At 44.1% G+C, this 18,060-nt stretch overlaps 1 protein-coding gene across 1 annotated transcript in view; it reads right to left on the bottom strand.

Annotated features, from left to right (window-relative positions):
* The window catches only part of CACNA2D4 (calcium voltage-gated channel auxiliary subunit alpha2delta 4), a 130,769-nt gene that overhangs the window by 100,303 nt on the left and 12,406 nt on the right, over window positions 1–18,060 (bottom strand). The window contains exons 4-10 of the mRNA XM_062009956.1: window positions 16,558–16,617; window positions 14,827–14,989; window positions 12,491–12,622; window positions 11,384–11,444; window positions 10,725–10,875; window positions 9,485–9,559; window positions 8,205–8,294 (exon numbers count right to left, since the gene is read on the bottom strand). Coding sequence (XP_061865940.1) covers window positions 8,205–8,294; window positions 9,485–9,559; window positions 10,725–10,875; window positions 11,384–11,444; window positions 12,491–12,622; window positions 14,827–14,989; window positions 16,558–16,617 — 732 coding nt within the window. The remainder of the gene's footprint in view (window positions 1–8,204; window positions 8,295–9,484; window positions 9,560–10,724; window positions 10,876–11,383; window positions 11,445–12,490; window positions 12,623–14,826; window positions 14,990–16,557; window positions 16,618–18,060) is intronic.

The raw sequence follows: 18,060 nt of genomic DNA, 5'->3' as shown, positions 1-18,060 counted from the left end.
AACGCTGCTTATCTGGCATTCCAGCATGCAGATCCCTCATCCTCTTGTGCCCTCAGGTATAGTGGCTCTAGAGAACCAAGTGCCTTATGCAGCACCAACACAGCTGTTGAATTAGCTGTCATCAGAGGAGGTGGTAGAGGATATCAAGGCACCAAGATGAGCAGCTACTTTGCTAGAGGTCCTAGCTCAGTGTCAGCATGCACTTCTTGGACAACATCTCACTGCTTCTACACTGAGCAAGGAAAAGTCCAGTCAACAAAAGAGGACACAGAAGTGGATGCAGAGTAAGAAAAAAAAATATGGAAAGAGAAAGACATGACAGCTCTTCACAAGAGATTAATGAGAGGCAATGGCATAAGATGCAGAGCACAGAGGAGACTAATTGAAGGGTTAGAAAGGTTCTATCAAACAGCAGCAATTTTAAACTGGCAAGGGTAGTTATAAATAAGGAAAAAGGTATCCAAGTTGTGAGATTAATTGCATAAAATAAAAGCAATATAGGAGAACAACGGCACAGGGTGAAAACTGAGACTTTTTAGATGTTTTAGGATTCAATCCATAAATCCATTCTGGTTCAGTAATGCTATGTCAGGACAGAGGGCAAATATCTTTACTAACATTGATAGTACCGTGATTCCTCTGCAGACTAACAGCATGACCAATGTCGAGGCCAGCTCCAAGCCCAGATTTCCCCAGTCGTTTCACTACTCCTACAGTTACCCCTGTGCTTATCCCTTATTATCAAATTGCCATGTTCAGTGCTAGTATCTCCATAATGTCTTCTTCTACCACCATTCGTTAGCAGTCACAGTTCTGTTTCCTTCAAAGCTATTCTCTGTCACTGAAGTACCTCTTACTCTATTGCAATAAGCATGGATTCAACACCTTCTGAATGACCACACGTAGGAATCCATCTCTCCCTGTTTCCTGGTAATCCTATTACTTGTATCACTGAACAGAATCAGTGCAAATGATCATGAAAGAGAAGAGTGGTGTAATAGAGTGATTTTTAACTATCTGTTCTCAGGCAAGACATCCATGTGAATGAACATTACTGAATCAGAACAAGGTGGTTGGGCGTGCTCCTCCTATTTCATATCATCAGAGCAGTACATTCAGAGAGGAGACAGACTATATCTGTGCTTCTGTGGTCATGCCAACCTAACAGTATGGATCTCCCACATCTTTCCCTAGAGTTCCCAAGTTCTGACATTTCCAGTAGTCCAAAAAGCTTCTACACCTTGTACTGTGGAAAAAAAATCTCCCTCAGTATCAGCTACATGGTAACTGAAACTCCAGGAGAGGTCAGAGCACACATGCCCTTTGCTCAGCAAGGAAATTAAGAGTAAAGCAGCAACAATCACATGGATGCTGTTAGGTTCAAATGAAGTGGCAAAAGAGGTTGACAGGTGCCTGAAATTCTGCTGCAGACCATCAAATAGGGAAAAGACAAAGAATCTCAAGTGAATTGTTCCTAGGACAGGGATCAACTCCGTGAAGATTAGCAGGAAGCTTGTGGGATAGTCCCTCAGAGAGGCATAGGGTTTTAATGGTGTGGGAGAGACTTTCAGAATGAGGTTCAGATCACAGACAGACACAACCTTGTAGTTTTGAAAGCAGCTTATTCCATACTGTTGCACTCTACAACATTTTGTTTAGATGGTTATTAAATTAACATTTAATTAAGGTCGTCCACCACTTCCTCAAACTACTTAAGATATCTCTTCATGCAGCTTGCTTCAGACCTCATAATACTGAGAAATTAGATGCTGTATCAGAACCAGCAATCTCCTAATTACAGGAGTAGATAATATTTTCAACAGGGAAAATGAGATCATCAGTGTCATAGACATAGAAAAAGACAGATTTAGAAAATAAATGAACAAAGGTAATCCCTGGTTTTTAGATCCTTTTGTGGCTGTCTGCAGCTGTAGCAAACAATCTGACAGCATTCACATGAAGCTCTGAGCATAATTCCCTGCTCTGACTGATGTCTCAGGAGCATGAAAGAAGGGGAGATGGGGAACAAGATGGCCACAGAACAGATGTCTGAAGAGATGTGGACTAGAGCTGCAGTCAGTGAATGTGGATTGGAGCTACATATCTTCCTGTATAACTTTGATCACGTTGGCAGGACTATCTGGGTCACAGCCTCTTGTACTCTCTTGCTTGCTAATTGCCATTTACTTTGCAGTTATAGCCTGGCACAGAGTTACTAGTGAAGCAACAGGACATCAGCATAGCTCCATGATGTGCAGGCACACATACTGATTACATACAGATATCCAGATGACTGAGCAGCCCCCTCTCCTCCTGCCCCATTCTGGATCTGCCTCCAGAGTGCCCTCCAGAATTACTGAAAATTCAAACTTATTGTAAAGTTTCTAAAGGATAGAAAAGTGGCAGTAGAGAAGGAAAGAAAAAGCCAATGAAGAAGAAATGAGACATGGCATTTAGTGAAAGGGCACAATCTGGTAAACAGGAAATCCTGGGCTGTGCATATCCTGAAAAATATGCTCCAGAATCCAGGTCCATAAAAATGCAAGTGAAATCAAGGAAAGATTTAGAAACTATGAGAGAAGAAGCAAGAAAGGGACTAAAAAAAAAATGACACAAGATGATAAAAAACAGAAGAAAATGGTCCAGCAGAAATGCTTTATAGCCTCTATACTTCATCATCAAAAGGACAATATTGCTATAGTTGGGTACATGCTGAAATGGTAAGACACAAGAAAAGAAAGTATGAATTACAGGCAGGGTCACAAAGTGGTAGGGCTAAAGAAAAAGTTAACCGAAAGCATTTGAATAATCTGTGCTCAGCAGGAAGGGAAAGAACTGCAGGAGGTGTTGCCTTATGGGCTGAAGCTTGACTGTATGAGATCCCAAAGGACAAACAGGGAATCAAGAGAAAACATGTGTTGCAAGAAGAGAGGAAACTAGATGAGTAGATTGTCCTTAAATGTCTAGTACATATCTAGAAAAATTAGTAACACAGTCCTCTTGTGAGTGTGCAAATGGAATGCTTTCCCTCACAGATGGGGCATAAGAGGACACAAACTCCTTTGATAACTCACATCAGCAGATGGGTTCATTCTTTTTATGACACCAGTTTGCTCAAGTTACTCAGAATTATAAATCTCACTGAAATCTAGTTACCAGTTTCACCATTTTTTCCCCTATCAGTGTATTGGAGTGAATGACATAATTAGTCTCAACATTTATGTAATTTCTGAGTTCAGCAAAGAATCAAGGCACCTTTATACCAGCTTGATATTAAGAGATGTCATTCCAAGGTGGCCTCAGAGAGCAGAACTTGAGGCTTCTTTCCCTCCACAGCATCAGAAAAACATCAGCTTTCAAAATACCTACTTACTCCAAGTGGATCCTGAGAAAGAGGGACTTAGACTTATGATTAGATAGGACAAAATCTGTGAAAGATTCATATATAACATATACACATGACTCTCTTAGGATTAGGGGTGTATATCTGTAGAGATATATATGGACACACACATTGCTAGCATGTCAAAAAATAGATATAAAGATCAGTACAATTGATATACATTGAAAAAGATTAACAGAGGCTCAAGTACTGGAGGCTGAGCACTGTCTGGAGAGCAATACCGCAGAGGCGGATCAGTTGGACAGGAGTTACCAATGTGACAGCATCTGAAGGAACGTAGCTGTTGTCTTATGTTGTGTTAAGATGACTATGGTGTGTAAAACAAGGAAGGTAATTATTCTGCTCTGCTTAGCACTTGATAGCTCTCAGCTGCAGCACTTACATACTGTTGGGAGGAAAGTGTTTCAGGGAAGGCAGCCTGGAAGCAGCCTTGAGCAGAGCTGCAGCCAGAACAAAGGGGTATAAATCCTACAGGAAAAGGGCGAGAGGACAAGATGTGCCAAGCTTGTTGGAACAAGGAAGAGAAGAGAGCAGTGAGATGGACTAAAACCTGATAAACAAGAAAGGAGCTCAAAAGATAGCACTTGACACCTGAGAATTTTGAGGCACTTTGTAACTGTATGCTTTAGACCATGGTTTCTCTGGGATGCATATCATATTGAAACCACTTGGCACGTGGCTAAATTGAAATAGAGAGTTTAAGGGGTTTATTGAGCATGGCAGAGAGGGTCAGGTGAGGCTCTGGCTAACTGTTCTCCTGAAGTTATTCTGCGAATTGCGCCCTGGATTAAAATATATCCTGTCTACCCACAACGTAATGGAGGAAAACAAAGACAGTGAGAGATCGTGCTCTTCTTCAACTCCTCTCTGCTACTCATACCTCATTGAGTAGGTCTCTGCTGGGCTATTAATTCTACAAGCAATTGGGCTGAGGAAAATTACCATGGAAATTTTGCAGTCACTTTCATTACAGATATTATTACTGGTTGTCTATTGTAATCAGCAAAGCCTGTTTCATCAGTGTGATGCTGCAATTTCCATTTTCATTCTCTTGCATATGCTCCTGTGAACAATAACAGGACAGTCTGTGAGAAACAGCTATGATTACAAGCTGAGAATATGAATTTTGTCTGGCAGGAAGGTGGTAGTCCATTCCACCAAAGTTTCGCTTCCTCCCTCCTGCATGACTGCAGCAACACAAATTTCTTTCAAGGCACACCCATGTAAACCCTTTTCCTTCTCTATTACTGACAGAGATCTGTCCTCCAGCTGGTAGTATCAAAGCATTCTCTAGATTAGCCCTTACCTACCCTTTACTACTTTTTTTTTGGGAAGGATGCTGCAGGACAACAGGCATGTTTCTACACTTGCATGCCCATGTACTTGCAGCCTCTGGCACTGACTCACGTGCACTGGGACACAGTCTCCGTCTCTTCTGAATGTCACCAAACAGACAGAAATCCTGGGATAAGGCTGCTAAGCGACTTGCAGGCCTCCTGCTGCGCATGCAACCATTCAAAAGCTGACTGTGGCCAGGGGTCCCAGCTGATGGCTTCAGTAACCTTGGGCTGAAGTGTCATTTTGCTAAAGAGGAGGCAATCATGGTCTGTGTTACAGTGAATGACACACTGCAAGAAAGCTGTGACCGGTGTCACTGGGAAAGGAAAGCTGGGTGGAAGAGATATATAGTCCTGTTTCATGCCTTTCTTTGACAATGAAGGTACTGTTTTTGAGCTGTTTCATGGACTGCAGTTTCCAAGGTACAGAGAAGTGTGACACCAGCAGTCACTGTGATAACAGCCACTTTTCTTCCTCTGAAGATGCTCAAAAAGCGTTGCTCAAATGCCTGAATCAGTTGTCCTCTCCCCAGATCCAAGGTGATGAGGGAAGCAGCAGCTCCCCTTGTGAGTTAATAACATCAGAAGTTTTTATCACCACTGGGTGCTGTACTGTCTAAAAGCAGTCTCAGAGCTGTTTTGAGCTCATCAGTCAAGAAAGAATCAACAAGGATCAAGATAAGTGCTAACTACTTAAACCATTCGCTGCACTTTTTATGCCAAATAGAGAGGAAAAATATTTTCTGTACCTGCCCAAGGGTTTAATCTCTACTGTAATGGGAGTTTAGTCTACTGGGCTGCCTGGATACCGCTCTCTCTCTGGAGGTATGATTGGTCCAGATATGTCATTGGAGGACAGTTTTATCTGTCTCAGCTGTTCCATCACGTAACCTCTCTTTCCCATGGGAATGCCTGACTCAAAGTATGCAGAGCTTTATAAAGCTTTTGCTTCCTGGAGGCTTGAGGATTGCCTAGTCTAGTAGATGAGCCATATCTGACAGAAAGGAGGTATGAGGTATCCTTATCAGTGGAATCAGACCAGTTTTGTTGTCTTTGCTTGGCATGACTGGGTACTATTTCAGCAGAAGCAAGCAGGCTTTTCTTAGGGTTATGCTCCATTATTGTCCACTGAGACCCTCAAAGCTGTACTGACTGAGAGAGTCTGCAGTTGCACTGCCTTGGGCTTCTTTAACTTGTTATCGCTGTACATAACCACTACATTAGATAATAAGAAATCATTTTTCCCTCTGGCTGTCATGGTTTAGCAAGGAGCAGCTTTTGCTTGGTAACAAGGGGAGCGGGTTGCAGTGAAGACCTGGTAAAAAGTTCTCAGACTCTCCCCCAGCTCCTGGGTTCAGACCTACCTCCAGCCTGGCTGGGCCAATCTGGCATCTCTGCCATCACTATTTAGGGAGTGGAATTTGAAGTGTTTGAGAGGAAGTGCAAGAGTGATACAAGATGGAGGTGACCATGCGGATGCCACAGTCAGAGAAGGAGGAAGGAAGGAGGAGCACCAGACCAGACACCCCTCTGCAAGCCGTGGTGAGAACGCAGGCTGTACCCCTGCAAGCCATGGAGGGCCATGGCAGGACTGAGAGCCACCAGCAGCTCCATGTGAGTGCACCCAGACGGGTGAGGGACTGTGTGGGGAGGCGGCCCTGGCACAGGCCGTGCTGGAGAGCCTGCCCGCCACAGAGCAAACCCACATGAGAGGCAGAGAGGAGCTGCAGCCTTTGGGATGAATGCATGTCAGAGCGGCCCACGCAGGGCTGCCCCGTGTGTGAGGTACCCAGCAGAGGAGCAGGGAGGACCTGCATGGAGCCCACCTGCCCTGAGACAAACGGCAGAAGCTATCAAGAATAGACTGACTGAAACCCCCATTGCCCCCCTGAGCTGTTAAGCAGGGGAGGAAACAAAGACACTGGGATCAGGACTCAGCCCAGGGAGAGGGGAGGGATGGGGAGAAGATGGTCTTAAAGGGCTGGTTGTGCTCCTCATCGTTGTGCCACTCTGTGTTGTTTTATATTGGTTATGTTTTTGGGTTTTATAGTTATGCTTTAGTTGGTGTTGCATTAAATTATTTTCTGTTTTCTTCCCCAAGACCCAAGACGAGTAGCCTGGTCTGTTTTGTCCTGGGCCTTAAGTGGCAATTAAGCTCTCCCTGCCCTTTGGCAATCCTCAGGTCTCTGGTACTTGAGGCTGATCGTGGTCTTTTGTTCCCCGATGGGCCTAAACCGATACTGGCGAAGCTAATTCTATACACAGGCCTATATAAGTTTTGAATCTTTGGTTTTAAAGATATAGTTAATTTTGTCATAAAGTGCAAGGATGTATGTAGATAAATCTAGCAGACAACTAGCCCCTGTAATTGTTCTAGGTTTCTATCATTACTGCTTCCCTGGTCCTCTCAGTGACTGTCTTCCTGCAAAGATGTTGAACTATTACTACTAGGAGTGCTGCCAGCCTGTTACTGCAATGCCAAGGCTACACCATACTCTTCTCACTCAGGTTCCCTCTGGAATCGTTGTGTCTACTACCACTGACAAGTCAGCTCAGCTACCACCATCCCTGGGTGCCTGCACTGACATAAATTAAGAAAAGCACTTCTTTCAGATTAAAGTAAAATAAATAAGAGTGGAGAATCCTTCCCAGGATGTCAATACCTCTACACACCAGCTTTAACACCAACGTCATTGTTACTGTCACCAGTATCATATGTATATATATTTTTGTTGGCACAAAAGACACAGTCATCTTTAGGCCATGGGAGTGGACAGTGCCATGAGGAGGTGGGGGTGTTCAGCGAGTCCTTGGTCTTTTTTTTTCTGTTAACATTCTTTAAGAAACAGAGTTTAGTTGTATGTTTACCTCCAGGCTACTGAAGTCTCAATTGTTCACATAAGGCAATGAATCATTTATGATTCTTGTTACAGGACATGATCAGATTGACTGATTAGTTCTTCTCTACCTGTGACTTCTTCCCCAAGCACTGATACTCAAAGTGACATGGAAATAAATCTGAAGCCTGAGAATAATTTTTCATGTCATCATCATCATCTACTTACCAAGGCTCACTGATAACATTACTTATGACCAGAATTGTCGCCCTCAGCTGATCAATTTTATTTTATTGCCATCATTTATAACCCAGATCCCTGGGTGATGCCCAGTGTGGGGCTCATTAAGGAGACACATAAGAGACACAGCTTGCTGGCTCCCAATCCCTCCTGTGCAGGGATCAGCAGCCCCAGGGTATCACACACAAATCACCTTCTCCCCAAAGCCACATCACCCCTGCACACTGCTTGTTGCAAATTTGAGGCCCCTGAGATCATATCACCCTCTTACCACCTTCCTCGCTGTAGCACAGGGAGGGATGTACTAAGTCATTAGATGTAGAGGGGAAGGTACAGGTGGGTAAGGACACTTGTGCCCAACACAAACATCAGCACCAACTCTCTTACCTCCCTCAGGATTTTGAAGGACTCTGTCAAAGCCTTGTTCACAGTCCCCACTCCTTTTGCCTGTAGTTCATCCACCAGCTGCTTGAAGTGCTGGCAAGAAGAAAGGAGAGAAAGGCAGCAATGAGTTGCAGGCAAGGTGCTCCCTCACATGGGGAAAGAAAGGGTAACCTGGAAAAATCTGTGACATTGGGCTGACCCTTCACTGCTGCTGGCAGGGCAGTGCAGCACCATGATGGATGGAGGTGAAAAGGTCAAGTGGCCACTCCATTGGCAGTGCTATCATGTTGCACCTTTGCCCACTCGGCCTGTGGGCTGTGAACCATCAGCAGTCCATGAAACATCATGCAAGGGACAAAACTATTAGAAACTGGACTTTCCCTTATCCACTCCTTCACAAAAAAATAAATATTCATATTCATGTAAGAGCAACAGGACTGGGAAAAAGAAAAACATTTAAATGCTTGTTTACTACTTGAGGCATTGATCTGGTTGCAAATTAAATCCTCAAAGAGTGCTCTCTGCGAAATACTGTCCAAAAGGCTTGGGGATCTTTTGGGAAACACTGCAGGAGACATCACCCTCTGGATTTGTACTCTGTTACCCAAGGCTAAGCTGGGAAAGAAATTTGGAGAGAAATCTGGTTGTTGAAGGCACAGAGAAATGTGCTACCTCTGTGGTAATAACATATAGAGAAAAAAGAAATTAAAAAAGACAACATAAAAAGAGCTAAAAATACAAGTTGGCCCAGAGAGTGGTGGAACAGTCAGGCACCGGCCACCTCTGGGCTGCTGAGCCCTCCTGGATCAGAGCAGCAAAACCCCTCAGTGAAAACTTGCTGCCAGTCCACCCTTGGCAAAGGATTAGGCCAGGCTGAGAATGGATTCACCAGGAAAGGGCTGATCTTTTCTCTTTCCAAGAGCTGAGGATGTGGGCTTTTAGAGATGAAGAACCTTTGCCCTCTGCATGCTGTTTTTCCACAGTGGTCTGGGCTAGGTACGCTCGTGCTTTGGCAGCGATGGTGCTGAGTCTGTTTTGACAGAAGGAAGCTGGTTGCTGCCGTTTAGCCAATTGACCTCATGTTACAGTGGCTGCATGTAAAGAAAGGTGAACCACTGAGCCAGCACACACCACTGAACTGGTGCTTGTTTCTGAAACGCAAATCCACACGTTTCTGGGAGACAATGGTTTCTTGTCCCTGGAGTTTCATGTCACAACATCTTAACCTCATGTACATGTTAAGAGAACTACCTGAATAACATCAGTAGGAGCCTGGTACTCACCTCTCGGTTATCTCTATCTGCTTGGACCAGGATACCCTTAAAACAGGGTTCGATAAAATGGACATAATCATTGTACTGCAAAAGAAAATGAAAAGAAAATGGTTGTAACAGAAGAAAATTCACAAAATGGGTTCATCTGAGGTGAATGTTCAGAAAACAGTATGGAACATTAGGTAATTTTATACTTATTTCCCTTAAGAATTGTTTGCAGTGATCATAGCAAATTATGATTTTGATAAGTCTCATGTTTGTTCAAATAATGGACTAATTATGGTGTTTTGCTGAGTTCTATGTGGACATATTGACACATACAAAGTTACTTTTTTTCCACTCACATTCTACTAGTTTGTGCCCTTGGCTTTGCTTCTAGCACTATTTGCACATATTTTTGACTTTTGGAGACTTTGTGAGCGCCCAGTTGCCAGCTGAACCTTGCAAGCATTTCTGTAATCTGATGTCTGATGCCCCTGGCACACAAATGAATGACAACATACCCAGTTAGCATACATTTATCAAACTGTGATAGTTAAGGGAAGAGTATGCTTCTAGTTTGATACATATGTGAGGTAAAACATGCCAGTGTAAACTCTTTCCTGAAAGGTTCAGGAAAGCATAATTTGTAGGTGCATGGCTAAGAGGCCACTGATACTCAGCTGATCAATGAGAGCTTAGGTCAGGCTATAACACGTCTGAGCCAGTAGGCTCTTGGTGTGAGTAAAGGAATAAACATTATAAGCTCTTTCTGGGATAGTTTTTAAAGAAGACATAATATTTCAAATTCCTTAATGATTTCCCTTTATTTTTCTGCCAACACCATTCACTCTTCCATCTATATAAAGACAAAGCTATCACCACTGGTGTTTGTCTTACACAGGAAGCTATCAGCAAAAACTAGACTTTATAACTCAGTGACCATGCCCTAAAAAAAATCTTTATAGAAAAGAGCCTAGGGAAAGAGACAGTACTTGAATTAACTTTGAAAATTAGGAATTGAGCACCCATTTGCCTTTAACTTGGCACCAAATCTCCCAGTCAGGTGTCTCTCTACAGCACTTTGTTATCTGTTGCAGTCACATCCTTTAGTAAGCAAAAAAGATGCAGCTTACATCCTCTATTGGTTTTAATCCCTCATCCAATAGAGGTATTAAGTATTGTAGTTACAGCACTGTAATGCCTGCAGTTTGCTAATGGGACTGAAGGGTTGCCATGAGACACAATACCAGAAATGGAACATACTTACTGCAATGATGTTGACAAAGTCATTTTCTCCCAGGGTATCTAAAATAGTGGTGATAGTATGTTTAGCAATGGACATCCGCAGGCCCTTCATGCTCCCACTGACATCCACAATGATGACAATGTCCTTGGGAGAGGTGGCTGCTTGGATGTACCTTTATAAAAAGAAGAGCACAAGGAAGCAGGGTGAGTGTAGGGGGTGCTGCTGTCACATGATGCTAACTGCAGCATAACATGCACCATGAGCACAGCTATTCAGCATCCAATGGACTTCTTCCTACCAACCCATCTCTCCTGCTGGCCCCAGTCTCTCAGCACTGGCCCTGTGGCACACATATGTCCAGATTCAGCTGAGTGACAATTGCTAAAGTCTCCTTTAGCCACAGAGAGTGGAGTGAGTAAAGGTCTCACATATCTGGAGTCTGAACAGAAGTATACACTGGCAGTGATTTCCATGTGGCATGTGTCAGATGACACGTGGAAAGTTGGCACTGGCTGATGGAAAGGCAGACTTCCTAACCTGCTATTGCCTTCATTTACCTCGGAGAAGAGCAGCATGGGGCATTAACTGCTGATCAGCAGCTCTCCAGGTTTTCACCTTTGAAAAGAAGGAGAGGGGAAAAAAGGGAAGTGGCTTTGATCAAGTCCCTTCAAAACTCTTACCAGCCACGATTCCTGCAATCGAAGGAGATGACTCCATTCTCATCTGGCAACCACTTTATCCCTGAAGGGAACAGCAAAAGGAGCAATCAACACACACAAATATGCAGGCATCTGCTTCCCAGTCCCCAGGCTCACATGCTTCTGCTGTTCACTGCTGAGACCTGGCTACCCTGTGGGGGCATACTAATCTGGATAGCAATAGCAGTGGTCGTTCTGCAGAAACAGAAGCAGAGCTGCATGATTTTCAGCATTTCAGTAAATTGTTTATTACCTTTCTATTAAAAACCTGTATGTAGAGATACTCTGTTCAAATTCAGAGAACAATTGCACCCACTTTAAACTTTCTGCCACTTTGATGTAGTTCACAGCACCATCTTTTACTCCCCCAGGGGTGGTTGAGAGCATAAAAAAGCAGCAGCAGTGACAGGGACATGTCCCAGATTTCCTGCTAAAGGCTCTGTTCAGAGTTACATCTGCTATCCCTTTCCACAGCACGTGACAGGTCACAGAATAAAGGTATGCAGCCACCTGACAGAGGGGCCACCAGCCAAGCTACAGCAGATGATCTCAGGGGTTTCTCCAAGTGTGGAGCCTCCCTCTTGCTCTGTGACCTTACTTGCCATTCACAGCTGGTAAGTCGATAACAAGTCAAATTGACCAGCTGCATCTGCCATATGTGGCCTCAGAGGTGAAGAGAGGATGTGGATACTACTGAAACTCAAAGGGGTACATGAGGCACAGAGCCCTTCTGCAGCCTCCACATGCTGCCTGTGAGAGTCACAGGTCATGCCATGATGTTTTGAAGATTTTTGGAGTGCAGCCTGTCCAAAGCACACCCCCACAAGTGAATTCCTTTGGCATTGTGAGGGCAACATTCCTTGAGGTCTGGTCCATGTGGGAAAGGGGGCTTTATGTCCACTGGGGATGCTGTTCCTTCAGCCTAGGCAGCTTCAGCCCATGCACCTAGTATTTTGCTCATTGTACCCTGTCTTTTCTGGGGCCACGCCGCCCTAGCCTTCCCAGATTGTGCTCTTCCATGGCACAGACCCTGTCCTGGAAGATTATTGTATTGTGCTGAAAGAATGATGCCAATCTCTGCTCTTTTACCTGGGTAGAGCCTGAAGAACCCTGTGGAGCTGCCAAAGTACTGCCAGGTCAGTGTGGGATCCCTTTCAAAGTTATCCACAAAAATAGGATTCAAGGCTTCTGACATATAAACACCATTCAGGATGTCAGGGTCTGTGGAGGAAAGAATAGAAAAATGGAAAAAAAGTGTGCAAAAGAGGGGAGAATACCAGCACTAGAGGAAGGGGATAGGAACATAGGCAACCCCAGGAGGAATGCGGCCTCGTTCAAAGCTTTGACGTTGTGCAGGGAATTGAATGCATCATTCAAGTAAATCCTGGAGGGCAGGTCACCACTGGCAACTACAGATCATCTAAGCTTAGTCACACACTATTATTCCTATTTCTTTTTCGATCCTTGTCTGCCCTTGGGTGTTCCATGGGCTTGGAAGAGGGCTCCAAGAGACTCAGGAAAACCAGCACTGTGCTGAGCACACCACACAGGAAGGACTCAGCTGGTGCCTAAGCAGGGATGTGTGGCTGTTGGAAGGTAACTGCCTGATGTAGCACTAAGTGGAACAGTCTTCCCAGAATGAATATTTAAATTTATGCTAAATGTAATTAACTAAGACAGAGGAATTCTAGGATTTACATGTTGTTTGTTACTCTCTCCTTTTCCCCAACAAGTCTTTCTTTTCTTCCTTGCCTGCCATTTTTTTTCACAAAGCTTGAGCTGTCCTTCCTTGCCCCCGATCTCATCAGAATCAACAGGAAGTTGCAGACTTGCAAGAACTGGTAAGAGGCAGTGTATATTTTGTGACTGTGTTGACTCATTGCCTCGGGAGACCCAACAGAGCAGCAGCAATAGAAACTGGGAATTACAAGAAACTGGTCATTGTAGGATTAACTGCGTTAGTGTTGAAAGGGATGGGGCTTTGACATACCGCTTCCTGTTTAGTCACTTTGCTAAAGGTGGTTTTGGTCAAAATAGCGGGACAAAAATGAATTGTGACTCCCCAGAGATGAGGCCAAAGTAACTCATGCAGGAAGGGAGCCAGAAGAGCTGTGGAGAGCGAGGCTTGCTGTTGTTTGTAAGAGGGAGAGCGAGTACTGAAAGGCATTGCTCCCAAGGCAAGCCCCAGGCATGGAAGCAGCCTTTCTCTGTCTCCTGCTCATCCTCTAGCCATTTTGTGTCAAGCTGCACAGTCAAGAAATCAGCCAGCTGGGCAGTGCCTCTCTGCTGTCTCTGCCAGGGGCCATTTGGCCATCTCTTTCTGTGTGCCTACTTTGTGTAGCTCTGCTGTAGCTACACACTGCCAGCTCTGCTGTAGCTACACACTGCCAGCTCTGCTGGTGGCTCTATTGTGAGCAAGATTTTAGTGTCTCGGCTGTCAGACCAGATGGAATTAATTTAATATAATGGGAGAAATAGAACTCCCTCTATTGTCCCTTTAAATAACACAGCAGTTGTGAGCATAGTCACCAGCGCCTGCCCTGTCTGGTCTTGAAGACATTGTAAATGAGCTCTGTCTATGAGAGAAGTTAATGGCGCTTTGCTTTCTTGCCAAAACATATGCAAGGGGAAGAGCTGATGGGATTGCAGGGAAGGAGTCAGTTCAGGTAGCTTCAAATGTTGTCTAAAAAGAGCAGTAAATGCAGGGCAATTGCAACTGGTGTCTTGGCCTGCAGATTTGTCAATGTACTAACCAGCCTGGAGATGCCCTGCGTTCTGGTGTGCAGCTGAAGTGGTGTGAATGTGCAGGGCTGGAGAGGACACGGTCTAGGCACAGATGAGGCCATCTGAGCCCTGGTGCCTCTGGCAGCTGCCAAAGTACCCAAGGTTCACTGAGAAGAGAAACCAGCTCAAAACTGTCATGTCTCAGTAGCAGTTCTGAATTACCCCTAGTCTCCTACAGATATAGTCACTGGGAATTAAGAATGTCCCTGTGACATGTTAGTGCTTCCCAACACAAAGGCACTTGTGGTCTAAATTTTCAGCAGAAATCAATGAGATCCTTGACATCTAAAGACCTTGATAGATATGACCCTTTGTACAGAGTAAGAACTGCCAATAAATTCACACCACAGCTTGTTTCACAGCATTCTTTGGTTGGGCAGATAAACCGTAGGAGACTATACTGCCCGCCTAAGATGGAGGACTATATGTCATTAGAGATCTTCCATGAGCAGATTATACCTAAGCCTTGTCACAGTGACAGACTGTAGCACAGACATGACTGTACCTTGGGATAGTACCTTTCCAGCTCTGTTTTCCTCTCTGTCGGTTGGATTGTTTTGCTATTCCATCCTCTCCTACTCCATCCATTACCAGTAGTTTCCACAGCAACCTACTAGTAGTGAGAAGGTAGAGACTGTTACCTTTGTTGTAGACATTGGTGGGGAGCTGGATATCACTGTATGTTGTGTTCACCAGCAGGTTATTGAAATGTTCATTTGGTTCCAAAATGAATTCATCGCCAAGCTCGACGTAATTGTCATTTTCATCCTTCTCATTAATGAGGAGAGAGTTGTAGTAATCAAACTGTTAATGAAGACCATGGAAAAGAGAAAGGCAACAAGAGAGAATGAGACAGACTAGTACTGCCCTCCCCCCCCAAAAAAAAAAAAACAAAACCCCACTCTTATTTAAAACATAAGAAACCTGGAGAATTCAGGCTTCAGATCAGATCAAGATGAGCAGCAAACAAGAGCCATTACTATCTGAAAAGAGTCAAGCTTCCTAAATGCTGGTTTCTGACCAGTTTCTTATTGCCAGGTGCTCATACAACTGAAAGCAGTCATAGCAAGGGGCAGAAGAACCACCTGAAAGCAAAAGGACACAGTGGCAGGCTCATGTGGTCCCTCAGAGGTATTTAAGTGATGAGCCAGAGAAGTGGAGTGTTTCACTGGATCTAGCTCCCAGGTTTGCTGATGCTGACCTTACTTGCCCTGTCTCTACAGCTGTCATTTACTAGAGTCAACTCCTGATGTACATCCAGCCAGGATTATCCCGTCGCTCTGTCACTACAAGCAGCAGGCACTCATCAAAAGCAAAGGACAGAGCAGAAGGTGCTCAAAGACAACAGTTTTCCCCACAAAGGCCACTGGGGATTTAGCATCTACAGTCACCTTAGTATCTTCAGGATACTCTTCACCCTTGGGTAACAGATATTTTAAAGGTATTTTTGTTGACTTTATCTGAGGACAGAGGTTATTTACTGTTCAAGCACTAACAGTACTCGGGGGGCAGGAACTATGTCTGTGAATACAGTTGTGTACCTCAACTCACCCATGATCCTTACTGTGAAAGCAGACAAGCCAACTAGCATGACTGTAATGCAGTTCTTAAATAAACAGGTAGGAGAGTTGAAGCTGATAACTAATTTGATTTCAAAAAGCATTTTCATTCCCACTGTTTCCCAGCATGGAGAGATGTACTTGCAGGGGCACTTCTGCTAAGCGCTCTGTGCTTGTACTGTGGACAGTGGAATCCAGCATTTTCACTCCAATTGCCTTCACTAACAATAATCCTATAGTTTGGCTACAACAAACACTTATTAACAGAAAGCCAATTATCCATATTGCTTGGACAGCACCAAACTTTCACCTAATGGGAAGTCCTAGCAAGTGAGTGTCTGCAGGGTAGAGAAAAGATGATGGGAACTGTTGAGAAAGACTGTGAGAAATTCAGGTCATTGGGACTAATGGTTTGTAACAGCATTCTCCTCATTGCTCATACACACTCAATTTTTAGCTCATTTTCCAGTCAAGTAATCCTCAAAGCACCAGCTAATTTGTACTAACATGTCACATAATGACAACATTGGTGTGCAGTAAATGTACTGCCAATAACATCACACAACCCAATGTCTTCCCAAATTCTTCCCCTCACAGAGCCAAAAGGATTGATCTTCTTGGTGTTACTAGGTTTGGGATCTGCCAAGGAAGTCTCCTACGCTAGTTTCTATAGAAGCTGAATGTCCTAAAGACAGGGCAACAACTCCTAACATCTCTGGGAACCTGAGGTGGCTGTGTTTGGCCAGGCCTGCCTTTTTTCTAGTCTCTCTGAAGATGGGTGTCATATTTTGTCACTGACCAAGATAAACTTACCTCTAGTGAGGAGTTGTACTCATGGTTCAGATCTGCATCTTCTGCTGCTTCCACCAGCCTCTAATGCAAGCACACAAAAAGAAAGATGAGGGGTTGCTGTGGAGAGACTTCCAGAAGCTCTTCCAGCACTATCAGGCATTCACGTGGTTAGTGAAAAGACACACAACTGCCTCTTTCACCACAACATAGAATCATGGGGCTATAAATTTCCCCCTTTCCCTCCTTTTCTGATGACTTATCATTCTGTGCTGCTTGCATTCTGTGCTTGGAAGGTATATTCACAACTATTTACTGCCAAGTATAGTCACACCTACTTACTCCAGAGGCCCTACTAAACCCCTGAGCAATCTTTGATATCATAGTATATATGCAAACAGAAACATGCCCGTTTAGACAAACAACAGCCAAAGATTTAATTTGATTTTCCATGAACCTATCCAAAAAGCCATGTGAAAGTCATTTCAGACCCAGCCTGATGTCAGTATCTTGTCAAAGAAAAAGGCCTTGTGGGACTCTCAGTCTGGTATTGTTAGCGAGACAAAGACCATGACTTGATTTTGTGAAGGGCTTAGCAATGCTGTGGCACTTTATAAGCTCTTACCATTTATGGAAGGCAATATAATCTATGAGTTTTCTACAATATGATGCTTCAGGGCACTAATTCTCAATTGGTACAGACTGGGCAGGAATCCAGCTAAACATGTACATGTTTTTAGAGTTGCACAATCAGCAACAGTCTCAGCAAAGCTACTTTTTGCTCCTTCACAAAGGATAAGACAAACTAAACACTGGGAAAGTCTGGCTATGAATTTAGTGTCATGGGCCAAAGCTCTGGGTCTACATATGCCCACATTTCACTTTGAGATTCAAATTACGTGTTTCTGGAAGACTTTTCCACATTAAATGCTTTAAACAGTCAAGGCTCTGTGACTATAGAAATATGCTTTTCATGGTGGGTAAATATAGGGGAATATGATAGATGCAAGAAGTAAGAGGGGCCATAGCTATTACCTGCTCTGATCTCCAACACAGCAACAGCTAAAGACCTCTTGCCACCTCCTTCACGCTTCCCCAAGTACACAGCTGGAAATCCAAGCACCTTCCTTGCAGCTCATGTTCAGGAGCTGAAGGAATTTCCCTTGAGCCACACACACAGCTGAAACAAGCTACTAGTTAGTCTTCAATGACCAGAGTACATTATGCAAGGACAAACTTTATTTTAGCTTGTGAGGGGTTTTTTTTCCTCTTTAAACAGCTATTTTCTTCTAAAAGAGTGTTCATTCCCTCATGTTTATTCCTAGACTCTGTTTTTATCTTATTTCCTACTTCGGGCTGAGGGAGAAACCAGCATTCCCTTGTCTGAACGCCCACATCCTCCCACTAGTGTCTACTTAAAGCTCAGAGCGAGCAGCCAGCTGCACCAGCAAGCATTTGGTTGGGCAAGAAAGTCCTCACACAACCTCCACACCCACACACTCCTAGTACAGGCAGGAGGCCTGTGTC

This window comes from Colius striatus, chromosome 1, assembly GCF_028858725.1.
Source record: "Colius striatus isolate bColStr4 chromosome 1, bColStr4.1.hap1, whole genome shotgun sequence".
In the NCBI taxonomy this organism is placed as follows: Eukaryota; Metazoa; Chordata; class Aves; order Coliiformes; family Coliidae; genus Colius; species Colius striatus.
This window is presented reverse-complemented; position numbering and strand designations above follow the sequence as displayed.